We start from the raw sequence: 16,069 nt of genomic DNA, 5'->3' as shown, positions 1-16,069 counted from the left end.
ATTGTATTTTATATGAGGATGTTTGAATATAACATGTCCATATGTTTTAATGTATCATTTTAGCGCTGCACCTTGCTTTATTCTGATTATTTTGGAGGTTTATATGGTGCCTTTTTGGTGTTCAGCTGCTGTTTTCTTTCTTTCAATTCATTTATAATTTTACTCTAGCGCTCACTTACCCTGTGATTTAATGTATATATATATAAAAGAGAAAAACACTTTTTTTTTTAAACTTTGAACTTTTTTCATTTTTATAGAAAAAAAAATAAAATTCCCAATAGTGAATAAATACCACCAAAATAAAGTTTTATCTGTCTCAAAAAAAGCTAAAAAATTCATATGGGTACAGTGTTGCATGACCGCACAAATGTCATTCAAAGTGTGATAGTGCTGAAAGCTGAAAATTGGCCTGGACAGGAAGGGGGTGAAAGTGTCCGGACTTGAAGGGGTTAAGCCGCCAGAGGTGTACACATGCCACGAATGGGAATGCTGTGCTTCGCGGTTGTGGCAGGACCCCGTTGCATTTGGCAGGCACTACCGTACATGACCTATTCAAGGGAACAGGGCCACACTGCAATCTCCCCTCAACCGTGCAGTTGTGGCAGGGCAGTGTGAAATTTGTTAGGTTAAAACAGCCGGTGAGGGGGAGACATATCGCATCCTCATCGCTTGCCAAATACCTCTAAAAAGTGATCCTAGCAATGATCACTTTTCAGAGGAACGGCAGTCCTTGCCGCTAGTGTACCTGAGTTCTGTAAATAGAAATGATAGGTGCCTCCAAAAAAGTTATATTCTGTATTTTTACAATTGTGTAGTTTCTTTTTTATTTATATTTCATTAGTGTGCAGCTGCCAGCAAGAAATTATGTTGCAGATGAGCACCCAATATTGCTCATTTATCAGCACCATAAAGTTTATTTCAAGCCAGAGCCTTTTATTTTTTAGCTTTGAATACAGCGAGTAAGTGCTAAATCACCTGTCAGGGCTTAATTGCTAACTGTGTCCCCACTAGGGAGATTTACCCTTTCTATTTGACCTGGAGACCATTGCCTGCAGTGTAGAAAGGATGGGATATCCAATATTTTACAGCTGACACAGGCGCATGGGGTGGAGGGGAAGTCCTCCAATGGGACACCTGTTCAGGTGATGACTTTCTAAGAGGGGATTCATCTTTCTTTGGAGAGATTTTGTTTCACTTCCTGTTTTGTCTCTGGGACAAGAAATGAAAGGAAATCTCTTCTAAAAGGTTACAGATAGAGAAGAAAATACTTATAGGGGATTTTGCCATTTCCCAATTCTGTTCAAAACTAAAACAAAACGTTTTGGCTTTATATACACTTTAACCACGTGGTTGTCTCTAAAGATGCTTCTATTTGCCAATTTGTTTGTAAACTTTTAAATGCAAAGCTGCCCTTTGTATGCTTGTTTTGTCGTTCTCACAGCCATTGGTTCTCTGGTAAAACTGCAATCCTTGGACTTGAGTGACAATGCTCTGGAAATCCTTTGTCCTGACATTGGGAGACTTAAATCACTTCGCCACTTACGACTGACCAACAACCGACTGAAGTTCCTCCCACCAGGTAAACTTTACCTCTGTGTGTACACAGGCAAATGTATAGGTGAAACACAAAAATCCTCGTGGTGACTTATGGCGGCCATACATGGATCAAAATTCGGCCAGTTCAGCAAGGACCAGCTGAGATTCGATCTATGTATGGGCTTGCTGATTGTACCCAAGTCAGTCCATAGCCAAGGCAATAGCCACTAGCAGTAATCACAGTGTTCTGCCAGCCGTGTTAATGAAGGAATCGAAAATCAAGAAAATCAGTCATTTATGGGCTGCTTTATACACCTTTTTTTAATTATTTTTTTTTTGTGATACATTATTTGAAAGAAGATGTGTTGACACCTAACTTGTAAACATAACATGCATCCTTTATTATTGTTATTATTATTATTATTATACAGGATTTATATAGCGTCAACGGTTTGCTCAGCGCTTATAGTGGGAGACAATACAGCAACAATACAGTTCAATACAAGAGGGAATTAAGGGCCCTGCTCCTCTGAGCTTACAATTTAGGAGGGAGGGGTGAGTGGTACAATAGGTAAAACTGTGGGGGATGGAGTGGTTGGAAGAGTAGAGGATTCCGGTATTAGCAGAGGGCGGGATAGGCTTCCCTGAAGAGATAGGTTTTCAATGATCGCCTAAAGGTAAGTAGAGTAGGTGATAGTCTGATGGATTGGGGAAGGGCGTTCCAGAGGATGGGTGACGCCCTGGAGAAGTCTTGGAGATGAGCATGGGAGGAGAAGATAAGGGAGCTAGAGAGTAGGAGGTCTTGCGAGGAGCAGAGAGTACAGTTTGGGTGATATTTAGAGTTAAGATCGGATATGTAAATTGGGGCAGTGTTGTGGACGGCTTTGTATGTCATAGTTAGTGTTTTGAATTTTACCCGTTGGGCAACTGGGAGCCAGTGGAGGGATTGGCAGAGAGGGGTGGCAGATACAGAACGGTTAGGGAGGTGGATGAGTCTGGCAGCAGCGTTCATGATAGACTGAAGGGGGGATAGCCTGCGATGAGGCAGGCCAGTGAGGAGGGAGCAGGGGCGGACTGACTCATGAGGCCCCCGGGCAATAGGGGATCATGGGGCCCCAGTGTCCTCGTCCACACCCAAAAAAGCCTATGAAAAAGCCAATGGAAGGTACCAGGGGCATCTCATGGGGCCCCCTACTGACCCCGGGCCCTCGGGCAGAGCCCGAGTGCTCGAATGGTCAGTCCGCCCCTGGAAGGGAGTTACAATAGTCGAGGCGTGATATGACAAGGGAGGGAATAAGTTGCTTAGTGGTTTCCGGGGTTAAGAATGGTCGTATCTTGGAGATGTTGCGGAGGTGAAGTCTGCATGATTTTGTCAGCGATTGGATCTGGGGCTGGAAGGACAGATGGGAGTCTAGGGTTACACCTAGTACCCTGGCACAAGGGGATGGACTAATGATCCTGGACAAAAAAGCATTCCACACGACTACTGTACCATCCAGCAGTAAACCTGTGGGGCTGAGCCATGCACTGTGTTTCAATGGATACACAGAACGCAGCTGGGGAGTGAGCCTGCATGGCTCCTATTGCCCCAACCACTGGTCTTGACACATCCCTTCTGTAGTTCTTTCTCCAGGAAGCAATGATGTCATTCAGCCTCACTTGCAGTGACGGGAGGATCAAGACTCTCAGACACATTCAACATGTGCAGGTCTAGTGTACCCGCCCACATTCACTACAATTGCCTGTGGTTGATGGGAACTGTAGTTTCCTTTTACTGCAGAGAAAGAGGAGAGGATATGATGTAATCCCGGCTGTTACACCTCCTCCTTGGCAGAGCAGATGATGTTATCTTTTGAAGTACATAGATGAGGTCATGAAAATCCAATTAGACCTTCCTCCTAAATGTTAAGGATTTTCAAAATTGTATTAACTGAGTGTTTTGTGTAATGGGGGGCTAAACATTACTACAACTTATTTACCGGCTTCTAATGTGTGCTAAAGTCACAGAATTAAGTGCATTCTATTTCATCATAGAAAAAAAAATGTGCAATTACTCCTTCAGCATGGGTTGCACTCCCACGGATGGCTATTTAGTTTCAAATTTCCAGATTTTCAAGCAAAGGGTTATTCATGGCACCTTATATACTGCATTTCTACTCTAGTGCAGCAGACATTATTAAGCTTTTCTGGGTTTTAGGATTTTCTGTAAGCAGATGCTCCCTTGCAATATGGAATATTTTCCTATGTGGTGTTCATTTGAAGCTTTCTGCAGAGATTCATTGATACGTTTGGCCCAGGTATGTGATTTTGACACTTAATTTGTTTTACCCTTGCAGAAATTGGAAAGCTGAAAGAACTTCAGACTTTAGACCTCTCCACAAATCACCTTGTCACTTTACCGGAGAAGTTGCACTTGTGCCAGTCACTGCAGTACCTGACCGTAGATAGGAACTTCCTGTGCAGCATTCCACGCCACCTGTGCCAGCTAGCCAGTCTTAATGAGCTTTCCATGGCTGGCAACCGGCTGGCATCCCTGCCTTTGGGTGAGTAGAGAATGGGATTGGCGTTGGTTTGGTTTATGTGTCAATATTCACTGTGTTTGATATACCTGTATAAGTAATGTACGTTGGTGTCTAAAGCGGCGCTCCACCCAAAAGGGGAAGTTCCACTTTAAAGATTGATTCCCCGCTCCCCATTAACCACATGCCACCCAGCCACTGTATAAATATGGCGGCAGGGCGGCACGGGCAGGCAAAACCACGTTTTAAAACGCGTGTTTTGTAAACAGGTATGGGGCACGCCGCCGCCCTACCTGTCCTGCCAATCACAGCCGCGGATGTCACAGCCAGTCCTTACCGGCTATCTCCCAGCGATCGGCGGCAATCAGTGACAGAGAGCACAGCTGCAGTAGCTGTGCTTTCTGTCACTTCCCTGACAGCTCGAGGACAAGCTGATCGGGACAGAAGAGTTTCTCTCTCCCGATCAGCCTGTCCCCATCCAGCACACAGCCCTGCCCCCTAGTAAAACACTCCCCCTTTACACAGATAACCCTTCCCTGAAAAATAAACTTAACCCCTTCCTCCCCAGTGCCATTAGTACATTGTCAGTGTTTTTTTTTTTGCACTGATCACTGTATTGGTGTCACTGGGGATGTCAGTGACTCCAAGTCAGTACCCCCCAATGTCAGAATGTCCGCCGCAGTCCCGCCATAAGTCGCTGATCGCCGCCATTATTAGTATTAAAAAAAAACTAAAAATCCCAGTATCTTTACCGCCATTTGTAAACGCTATAATGTAAACCAATTAATTTACACGTATTGGGGTTTTTTTTTTAGCAAAGACATGTCGCAGAATACATTTTGGCAGAAATTTATGACTAAATTTGATTTTTACATTTTTTTTACTGGACATGTTTTATAGCAAAAAGTCCAAAATATTGTTTTTTTCCTCCAAATTGTCAGCCTTTTTTATTATAGCGCAAAAAATAAAAACTGCACAGGCGATCAAATACCACCGAAAGAAAGCTCAATTTGTAGGAAAAAAAAGAATGTAAATTTTGTTTATGTACCGTATTGCATGACCGCGCAATTGTCTGTTAAACTAGCGCAGTGCTGTATAGCAGAAAAATGGCGTAAATTGCAGTATCTATACCATAGTTTGTAGACGCTATAACTTCCACACAAAGCAATCAATATACACTTATTGGGATTTTTTTACCAAAAACATGGAGCAGAATACATTTTGGCCTAAATTTATAACCAACTTTTACTATATATTTTTTATAGCTGAAAGTAAAAAATATTGTTTTTCTTCAAAATTTTTGGCATTTTTTTGTTTATAGCGTAAAAAATAAAAAGCGCACAGGTGATCAAATTACACCGAAAGAAAGCTCTATTTGTGTGAAAAAAAGGACGTAAATTTCGTTTGTGTGCAGCATTGCATGACCGCGCAATTATCAGTTGAATTAGTGCAGCGCCGAGTAGCAAAAAGAGGCCTGGTCATTAAGGGGGGTAAATCCTCTGGAGGTCAAGTGGTTAAGGATTGGCATCTTTGAGGAGCGGGGGGGGGGGGTACTCGAATTTGACAGGTACCCGCTCCCACTTCCGCTGCGATCACCTAGGCAATCGTAAACAGAAGTTGCCCTCCTACCCTCCCTCCCCGAAGTTTTGTGGGACACGTGACAGGTCCCAGAAGACGACGGGGCCATTCATGAAGTGCAGCGCTACTCCCACATGCGCTTTGGGTGCCCAGCTGTGAAGCCGCAAGCTGTCACAGCCGGGTGCCCACACTGAAGATGCCATTGCCTGGAATCCAGGACGGCCGGTGAAACGGGCTGCGGCGGGCCAACGCGGGATCGTGGGACAGGTGAGTGGCTGTTTTTTAAAGGTCAGCAGCTACAGTTTTTGTAGCTGCTGACTTTTATTTTTTTACAGAGTGAGTGGAACTCGGCTTTAATAAGTGCCGTGCTTCATTTGTGAAAGAAACTCAGCCAGCAGATTACTTAAGCTGGCCATGCACATGTAGTTTTTCGGACAAGAATATTCGTAAGACGTCATACAAAAATTCTTTGAACATTTGATGAAGGGACAAATGTCAGAAAATTGTCTTTTTGCTTTTCACATTAGACTTTACAATGAATGTCATTTCTGAACGATAATCACATATAGTAGCTGAAAATTTGTTTGATCGAAAAAACTTTTCCTTCTTGCTCCTTCGAATTTTCCCATCACTGCTGTCGAAAATGAACATTGGTTTGACCCCAATAACGATAAGAAAACCAAACGAATATTCTTGAAACGAAAATTCTAGAACGAAAATCTATATGTGTATTATTATTATTATTATTATTATACAGTATTTATAAAGCGCCAATAGTTCGCTCAGCGCTGTACATTACAAAGGGGGACAGAACATGTGACAGAACAACAACAATACAATGAAAAACATGAGGGGATCGAGGGCCCTGCTCTTTCGAGCTTACAATCTAGAAGATGGCCAGCTTTAGTGTCCCCTTAAACCTGCAGAGAATGCATCATGCAGTATTCCTGACAGCCAGCTCAAACTGAACACAGGCACAACCAAAGTACACAAAACCATATGTACATAAATATTCACAGCCTTTGCCATTACAATTCAGTTTTTTCCTAAACATTCTACAAACAATACCCCATAATGACAAACTTCGCTTTGAAATCTTTGCAATTTATTAAAAATAAAAAAACTATAAAACCCCCATGTACATCAGTATTCACAGCCTTTGCCATGACACTCAAAATTGAGCTCTGGTGCCTCCTGTTCCCACTAATCATCCTTGAGATGTTTTCACAACTTGATTGGAGTCCACCTGTGGGAAACTCAGTTGATTGGACATGATTAGGAAAGGCATAAACCTGTCTATAGAAGGTCCCACAGTTACCAGTGCATGTCAGAGCACAAACCAAGCCATGAAGTCTAAGGAATTGTCCGTAGACTTCCGAGACAGGATTGTATCAAGGCACAGATATGGGGAAGGGTGCAGAGAAATTTCTGCAGCATGGAAGGTCCCTATGAGCACAGTGGCCTCCATCATCCGTAAATGGAAGAAGTTTGGAACCACCAGGAATCTTCCTAGAGCGGGCTGCCTGGCCAAAATGAGCAATCGAGGGAGAAGGGCCTTAGCCAGGGAGGTAACCAAGCACCCGATGGTCACTCTGAAAGAGCTTCAGCTTTTCTGTGTGGAGAGAGGAGAACCTTCCAGAAGAACAACCATCTCTGCAGCACTCCACCAATCAGGCCTTTATGGTAGAGTGGCCAGACGGAAGCCACTCCTCAGTAAAAGGCAAATGGCAGCCCGTCTGGAGTTTGCCAAAAGGCACCTGAGGAACTTTCAGACCATGAGAAACAAAACTCTCTGGTCTTATGAAACAAAGATTGTACTCTTTGGCCTGAATGCCAAGCGTCTTGTCTGGAGGAAACCAGGCACTGTTCACCACCTGGCCAATACCATTCCTACAGTGAAGCATGGTGGTGGCAGCATCATGCTGTGGGGATGTTTTTCAGCTGCAGGAACTGGGAGACTAGCTAGGATTGAATGAAAGATGAATGCAGCAATGTACAGAGACATCCTTGATGAAAACCTGTTTCAGAGAGCTCTGGACCTTAGACTGGGGCAATGGTTGATCTTTCCACAGGACAAAGACCCTAAGCACACAGCCTACATAACAAAGGAGTGGCTACGGGCCAACTCTATGAATGTCCTGGAGTGGCCCAGCCAGAGCCCAGACTTGAACCCGATTGAACATCTCTGGAGATCTGAAAATGGCTGTGCACCAAAGCTCCCCATCCAACCTGATGGAGCTTGAGAGGTATTGCAAAGAAGAATGGGAGAAATTGCCCAAAAATAGGTGTGCCAAGCTTGTAGCATCATACTCAACACGACTTGATGCTGTAATTGGTGCTAAAGGGGCTTCAGCAAAGTATTGAGCAAAGGCTGGGAATATTTATGTACATGTGGTTTTTTTTTTTCATTTTTGTTTTTAATAAATTGCAAAGATTTCAAAATGAACTTCTTTCACATTGTCATTATGGGGTATTGTTTGTAGAATGTTGAGGAAAAAAATTAATTTAATCCATTTTGGAATAAAGCTGTAACATAACAAAATGTGGGAAAATTTAAGTGCTGGGAATACTTTCTGGATGCACTGTAAGTCTTTGTGGGATGTGGATGACCTGGGGGATCTTGGTGGGATTGCCATCCAGCTAGGAATATCATGGTCTTTTAGACTCTGCATGTCTCAATAAAGAAAGCCTGTCACCTAAAAATGATCCCATAGGGGACTTGGTGTAAAAACAGTTTTGTTTTTTTAAATTGCAAAAACATAAAGTTACACCCAAGCACATAATAGCTCCCCCTTGTTTGTGCCCCTACGAACATAAATGCGCACAGCAGGGCACCTACGTGTGAAAATGTTGATTGCAGTACAGATGTTACAGATCGCAGCACACGCCAGAATGAAAGTATAATTCTAGCTCAAGACTTCCGTAATACTAAACTGATGACCTATAGGGGCTTTTGAATCGTTGCCTATAGAAAATATAGATTACTGAAGTTTGTTTCCATTTCATAGGCGCATACAAATTTAAGGCATGTATATACAGTATTTACTGGGTACAATCTCGTCTTTTATATTTGACCAAAAAATTTGGGTAATTTATTGCGTTTGTTTGCCCTAAAATTTACTTTTTTGTGTTTACTGACATTTTGCGTTTCCTAGACCTTTGTGGTAATATCATGTGATATAAAAATTGGAACTATCACTATTTTATTCTCTGAAAGTGAAACTGCTTTCAGAAAATACAGTCATGGCCGAAATTGTTGGCACCCTTGATATTTTTCCTGAAAATCAAGTATTTCACACAAAAAAGGTATTGCATTAACACATGTTTTGCTATACACATGTTTATTCCCTTTGTATGTATTGGAACAAATATAAAACAGAGGCAGAAAAGCAAATATGACATAATGTCACACAAAACCCCAAAAATGGGCTGGACAAAAGTATTGGCACCCTTAACTTAATATTTGGTTGCACACCCTTTGGAAAACATAACTGAAATCAGTCGCTTCCTATAACCATCAATAAGCTTCTGACACCTCTCACCCGGAATTTTGGACCACTCTTCCTTTGCAAACAGCTCCAGGTCTCTCTTATTGGAAGGACACCTTTTCCCAACAGCAATTTTAAGATCTCTCCACAGGTGTTCAATGGGATTTAGATCTGGGCTCATTGCTGGCCACTTCAGAACTCTCCAGCGCTTCTTTGCCATCCATTTCTGAGTGCTTTTTGACGTATGTTTGGGGTCATTGTCCTGCTGGAAGACCCAGGATCTTGGACGCAAACCCAGCTTTCTGACACTGGGCCCTACAGTGCGACCCAAAATCCTTTGGTAATCCTCAGATTTCATGATGCCTTGCACACAGTCAAGGCACCCAGTGCCAGAGGCAGCAAAACAACCCCAAAACATCATTGAACCTCCACCATATTTTACCGTAGGTACTGTGTTTTGTTCTTTGTAGGCCTCATTCCGTTTTCGGTAAACAGAATGATGTGCTTTACCGAAAAGCTCTATCTTGGTCTCATCTGTCCACAAGACGTTTTCCCAGAAGGCTTTTGGCTTACTCAAGTACATTTTGGCAAACTGTAGTCTTGCTTTTTTATGTCTCTGTGTCAGCAGTGGGGTCCTCCTGGGTCTCCTGCCATAGCGTTTCATTTCATTTAAATGTCGACGGATAGTTCGCGCTGACACTGATGCTCCCTGAGCCTGCAGGACAGCTTGAATGTCTTTGGAACATGTTTGGGGCTGCTTATCCACCATCCGGACTATTCTGCGTTGCAATCTTTCATCAATTTTCCTCATCCGTCCACGACCAGGGAGATTAGCTACAGTGCCATGGGTTGCAAACTTCTTGATAATGTTGCGCACTGTGGACAAAGGCAAATCTAGTTCTCTGGAGATGGACTTGTAACCTTGAGATTGTTGATATTTTGCCACAATTTTGGTTCTCAGGTCCTCAGACAGTTCTCGTCTCCTCTTTCTGTTGTCCATGCTTAGTGTGGCACAGACAGACACACAATGCAAAGGTTAAGTGAACGTCTCTCCTTTTTATCTGCTTTCAGGTGTGATTTCTATATTGCCCACACCTGTTACTTGCCCCAGGTGAGTTTACAGGAGCATCACATGCTTGTAACATTCTTATTTATCCGCAGTTGTGAAAGGGTGCCAATACTTTTGTCCAGCCCATTTTTGGAGGTTTGTGTGACATTATGTCGAATTTGCTTTCTTTCCTCCCTTTTTTTGTTTTGTCCCAATACACACAAAGGGAATAAACATGTGTATAGCAAAACATGTGTTAATGCAATACGTTTCGTGAGAAATACATGATTTCCTGGAGAAATATCAAGGGTGCCAACAATTTCGGCCATGACTGTATATGACATGGGGTTTGTGCAATCTTCAGGCCTAAAAAGATTATTTAAACATGTATGCAAAAATGGCTCTGGCAGCAAAAGGGTTAAAGGGTACCTCTAACTTTTGTGGGTAAAAAAATTGGCCAATAAAAAAAAAAAAATTTGTCAACAAAAGTTAGATTTTATTTCCATCATTTACACTTTCAAAATAACAGAAAACAAAAAAATGGCGTCTGCAAAAGTTTGGGCACCCTGCAGAGTTAATATCTTGTACTGCCCCCTTTGGCAAGTATCACAGCTTGTAAACGCTTTTTGTAGCCAGCCAAGAGTCTTTCAATTCTTGTTTGAGGTATCTTTGCCCATTCTTCCTTACAAAAGTCTTCCAGTTCTTTGAGATTTCTGGGCTGTCTGTCACGCACTGCTCTTTTAAGATCTATCCATAGATTTTCAATTATGTTGAGGTCAGGAGATTGTGAAGGCCATGGCAAAACCTTCAGTTTACGCCTCTTGATGTAATCCCCCGTGGATTTCGAGGTGTGTTTAGGATCATTATCCATTTCTAGAAGCCATCCTCTCTTTAACTTCAGCTTTTTCACAGATGGCATCAAGTTACCATCCAAAATTTGCTGAAATTTTATTGAATCCATTTTTCCTTCTACTCGTGAGATGTTCCCTGTGCCACTGGCTGCAACAGAACCCCAAAGCATGATTGATCCAACCCCATGCTTAACAGTTGGACAGAGGTTCTTTTCATTAAATTCTGTGCCCCTTCTTCTCCAAACGTACCTTTGCTCATTCCGGCCAAAAAGTTCAATTTTAACCTCATCGGTCCACAGAACTTGTTTTCAAAATGCATCAGGCTTGTCTATATGTTCATTTGCAAAGTTCAAACGATGATTTTTGTGGTGAGGACGTAGAAGAGGTTTTCATCTGATGACTCTTCCATGAAGACCATATCTGTACAAGTATCTCTTTATAGTGGAATAGTGTACCACAACTCCAGTGTCTGCCAGATCTTTCTGGAGGGATCATGCAGTCAAACGTGGGTTTTGAATTGTTTTTCTCACAATCCTGCGAGCTGTTCTGTCTGATATTTTTCTTGGTCTTCCAGATCTTGCTTTAACTTCCAGTGTTCCTGATGACTGCCATTTCTTAATTACATTCCGAACTGAGGATATTGACATCTGAAAACGCTTTGCTATCTTCTTATAGCCTTCTCCAGCTTTGTGTGCGTCAACTATTTTCAGTTTTCTAGACAACTGCTTAGAAGAACCCATGGTGCTGATTGTTGGGGCAAGGTCAGATGAGTCTGGGCATTTAAAACCTTTGAGATTGACATCACCTGGTCTGCCCAGACAATGATTGAGAACAATCCATGACACTGGCAGGTCTCAGCTTTGCAAAGGGGGCAGTGCATGCTATAAATTCTGCAGGGTGCCCAAACTTTTGCAGACGCCATTTTTTTGTTTTCTGTTATTTTGAAAGTGTAAATGATGGAAATAAAATCTAACTTTTGTTGACATATAAGAATGTCTAATCTGTAATTTGATGCCTTTTGGAGATTTTTCCATCTTTCCTTGGCTTCTTTATGCACATTAATACAAATTTTTAGCTGGGGTGCCCAAACTTTCGATCACCACTGTATACCATAGTTTGCAGATTCTATAACTTTCATGCAAACCAATTAATATACATTTATTGCGAATTTTTTTTTTTTTACGAAAAACATGTAGCAGAATGCATTGTGGCCTAAATTTATGAAGTAATTAGATTTTTTTTTTCATTTTTTTTATTGAATATGTTTTATAGGAGAAAGTGAAAAAAAAATGTTTTTCCTTTTTAAAATTTTCAGTCTTTTCTCATTTATATAATAAAAAAATGAAAAACACAGTGGTGATGAAATGCCACCAAATGAAAGCTGTATTTGTGGGAAAAAAATGTATAAATTTAAAGTGGAGCTCCAGCCAAAAGGGGAAGTTCCGCTTTAAGGACTGCTCCCCCGCTCCCCATTAAGGATTGGCACCTTTGGGGGGGGGGGGGGGGGGCGGGTACCCGAATTTGACAGGTACCCACTCCCACATCCGGTCTGATCGCCTAGGCCAGGGGTAGGCAACCTGAGAGCCGCAGGACTACAAGTTCCATCATGCCTCTGCAAGTCATAGCTGTAACTGTCAGTTTTGTAATCTTTGCAATGCCTCATGGGAAATGTAGTTCCACAACAGCTAGAGAGCCGCAGGTTGCCTACCCCTGCCCTAGCGGTAGCACCGGCCCTGAAAAGGGGATTTTGTTTGCCCCCTAAGCACAGCCAGCACCGGGTTCCTTGCTCTTCATGGAAGACCTGACACACATAGACCCGCTGTCAGCTTCCGATGTTGTCTGACTCAGTATCGGGGTCAACACTACAGGACTACAAGTTCCATCATGCCTCTGCAAGTCATAGCTGTAAATGTCAGTTTTGTAATCTTTGCAATGCCTCATGGGAAATGTAGTTCCACAACAGCTAGAGAGCCGCAGGTTGCCTACCCCTGGCCTAGGCGATCGGAAGCAGAAGGTGTCCTCCCTCCCTCCCTGTAGTCTTTTGAGACACGTGACAGGTCCCAAGAAGACTACAGGACCATTCATGAAGTGCCGCGCTACTCGCACATGCGCAGTGGGTACCCAGCTGTGAAGCCGCAAGCTGTCACAGCCGGGTGCCCACACTGAAGATGCCGGCCTCCTGGAATACAGGTCGGCCAGTGAAATCGGCTGTGGGGGACACACCACGGGACCGAGTGACAGGTAAGTGGCTGTTTTTTAAAAGTCAGCAGCTACAGTTTTTGTAGCTGCTGACTTTTATTTTTTGACAGGGTGAGCGGGACTCCGCTTTAATTTGGGTTCATTGCTGCATGACTGCGCAATTACCAGTTAAAGTAGCGCAGTGCTAAATAGCCAAAAATGGGCTTGTCATGAAGGGGGTAAAATCTTCCAAAGCTGAGGTAATGACTGGCATGTTTATACCTCCGGAATTTAATTTTTCTTTACCCCCCCCCCCCCCCCCCGAGTCTTTCTTATAGACAAGGCAGCAATTTTATTTATTTTTTTTTCGTACTTTCTTTTTAATACAGCTACACATGGTGATTATATAATCATGAAAACAGTCGAAGATAAAGAAGCTTTCCGCTATATAGGGGTTAAAAGGAAATGACTATGACTTCAAAGTTGGACGAAGGCCCTGACACGTGACTCTGCACCCCCTGAAGGCCAGGAGTTAATGCATGAGTCATTTTTATCACTACCTTCGCCTCCTCCCTGTAATGTCTTTTGTACCTCATCACTATGCTTTTGGCAAGGTGCTGCCTCTACGCAAACATCGTTCAGTCCCGTCCCTTCTGCGCGGTTAGCAGAAGTTGCCATATTTGGGCTTCGCGCGAGTTTGGCCATCAGCACTTGTCCAGTCCGTAGCTCAATGTAAATCACAAGCATTGCTCTCCAGACAATAGAGCTGCAGCTGCCAACATCTGAGCTGCGGCGATAAAAAATAATGTGTTGAGTTACAGCCAAGAGGCCGGCGGAGTGACAGCACATTACAAGAGATGAAAAAAAAAAAAAGCCTCTCCGTAGAGGGAGAGCGGAAGAAATGTACACACCAGTTAAGACATTGTTATATGAAACTTGCTAGAACGTCATAGTAAGAGATTCTGTGCTAAAGGATGCCCTTCAGCCTCAAGCTGCTCGATACCCCGAATGTCAGGAGTGTTTCTGCATGGCTGAGAGTTGCTGAACCCGCGCATCGGTGACCGTTTTCTTAACCTTCGATCATAATAATTAGGAGAGGTCTCAACCTCTATTAATGTCTTACTGCTTTCAAGGAAAAACTAATACTTTATCCTGTTTCATCTGTAAACATTTAAATGTATGCATGGAGTTTGTAGGTTCCTTCTGCATCTTAGATTGTAAGCTCCAAGGATTATTATTATTATACAGGATTTATATAGCGCCAACAGTTTGCTCAGCGCTTTACATTATGGAGGGAGACAGTACAGTAACAATACAGTTCAATACAAGAGGGATTAGAGGGCCCTGCTCCTTGAAGCTTACAATCTAAGAGGGAGGGGAGAGTGGTACAGGAGGTAATTAGCTGTGGGGGATGGAGTGGTAGGAGGAGTAGTGGATTCCAGTATTAGCTGGGGTCGGGGTAGGCTTCCCTGAAGAGATGGGTTTTCAGAGATCGCCTAAAGGTGAGGAGGGTAGGCGATAGCCTGATAGGATGGGGTAGGGAGTTCCAGAGGATGGGCGAAGCCCTTGAGAAATCCTGGAGATGAGCATGGGAGGAGGAGACAAGGTAGCTAGAGAGCAGGAGGTCTTGTGAGGAGCATAGAGTACGGTTAGGATGGTATTTAGAGACAAGGTCGGTGATGTAGTTAGGGGCAGAGTTATGAACGGCTTTATACGTCAGTGTTAGTGTTTTGAATTTTATCCGTTGGGCAATTGGGAGCCAGTGGAGGGATTGGCAGAGAGGGGTGGAGGATACTGAGTGGAGACCAGTGGAGGGATTGGCAGAGAGGGGTGGAGGATACTGAGTGGAGGACAGTGGAGGGATTGGCAGAGAGGGGTGGAGGACACTGAATGGAGGCCAGTGGAGGGATTGGCAGAGGGGGGTGGAGGATACTGAGTGGAGGACAGTGGAGGGATTGGCAGAGGGGGGTGGCTGATACAGAGCGGTTAGTAAGGTGGATGAGTCTGGCAGCAGCATTCATGATAGACTGAAGTGGGGAAAGCCTGCGGTGAGGTAGGCCAGCGAGGAGGGAGTTACAGTAGTCAAGTCAGGATATGATAAGGGAGTGGATGAGTTGCTTAGTGGTTTCCGAGGTTAGGAATGTGCGTATCTTGGAGATGTTGCGGAGGAGGAGTCTGCATGAGTTTGTCAGCGATTGGATCTGGGGCTGAAAGGACAGATTGGAGTCTAGGATTACCCCTAGTACCCTGGTGTGAGGGGTGGGGCTGATGGTAGTGTTGTTGATCTTGATGGAGAAGTCGGGGGGGGGGGGGCACGGGCTGGGGGGGGAATACTAGAAGCTCAGGATCAGGCCCTCCTAACCCTCTTGTATTGAACTGTATTGTTGCTGTATTGTCTCCCGTTATATTATAAAGTGCTGAGCAAACTGTTGGCGCTATATAAATCCTGTATAATAATAATAATATATAAATCCTGTATAATAATAATAATAATTTGTGTGGAAATACATAGCTGCAGGTTACGTAGTTTTTATTATTATTATTATTATTATAGCATCAATTGCTGGGAGAGCAGAGGACCGGGCAAGTAAGAATGCTTTTGCAATCCCCTAGAAATTCCCAATGGGAGTAAACAATGCCCCATCTTTAGTATTAGGTGGAAAAAAAATAGTGCCCCATCCTTGGTGTCAGTGGCAGGAATAATGCCTCAAGGGCCAAATAAAAGAAAGCAAGGGGCCACAGTTTGGAGACTACTGCCCTAGACCTAAATAAGCATTTAATCTTTGCAGTGTGAGGAAAGCCCCCCTATGAGGAAGCATTTTTCCTAGTGAAGTTGGTGCAGCGATTCCCCCTGATGTGCTATTCTGACAG

At 43.4% G+C, this 16,069-nt stretch overlaps 1 protein-coding gene across 2 annotated transcripts in view; it reads left to right on the top strand.

Moving 5' to 3' along the window:
• Nucleotides 1-16,069, top strand: part of LRRC28 (leucine rich repeat containing 28) — an 87,020-nt gene that overhangs the window by 53,896 nt on the left and 17,055 nt on the right. For both annotated transcript variants that reach the window (XM_089655545.1, XM_089655544.1), the window contains exons 5-6: nucleotides 1,442-1,579; nucleotides 3,873-4,079. In XM_089655545.1, coding sequence (XP_089511671.1) covers nucleotides 1,442-1,579; nucleotides 3,873-4,079 — 345 coding nt within the window. The remainder of the gene's footprint in view (nucleotides 1-1,441; nucleotides 1,580-3,872; nucleotides 4,080-16,069) is intronic.

The sequence above is a fragment of the Staurois parvus genome, unplaced genomic scaffold (genome assembly GCF_062004578.1).
Source record: "Staurois parvus isolate SC_StPar_1 unplaced genomic scaffold, SC_StPar_1.0 ptg000845l, whole genome shotgun sequence".
In the NCBI taxonomy this organism is placed as follows: Eukaryota; Metazoa; Chordata; class Amphibia; order Anura; family Ranidae; genus Staurois; species Staurois parvus.
This window is presented reverse-complemented; position numbering and strand designations above follow the sequence as displayed.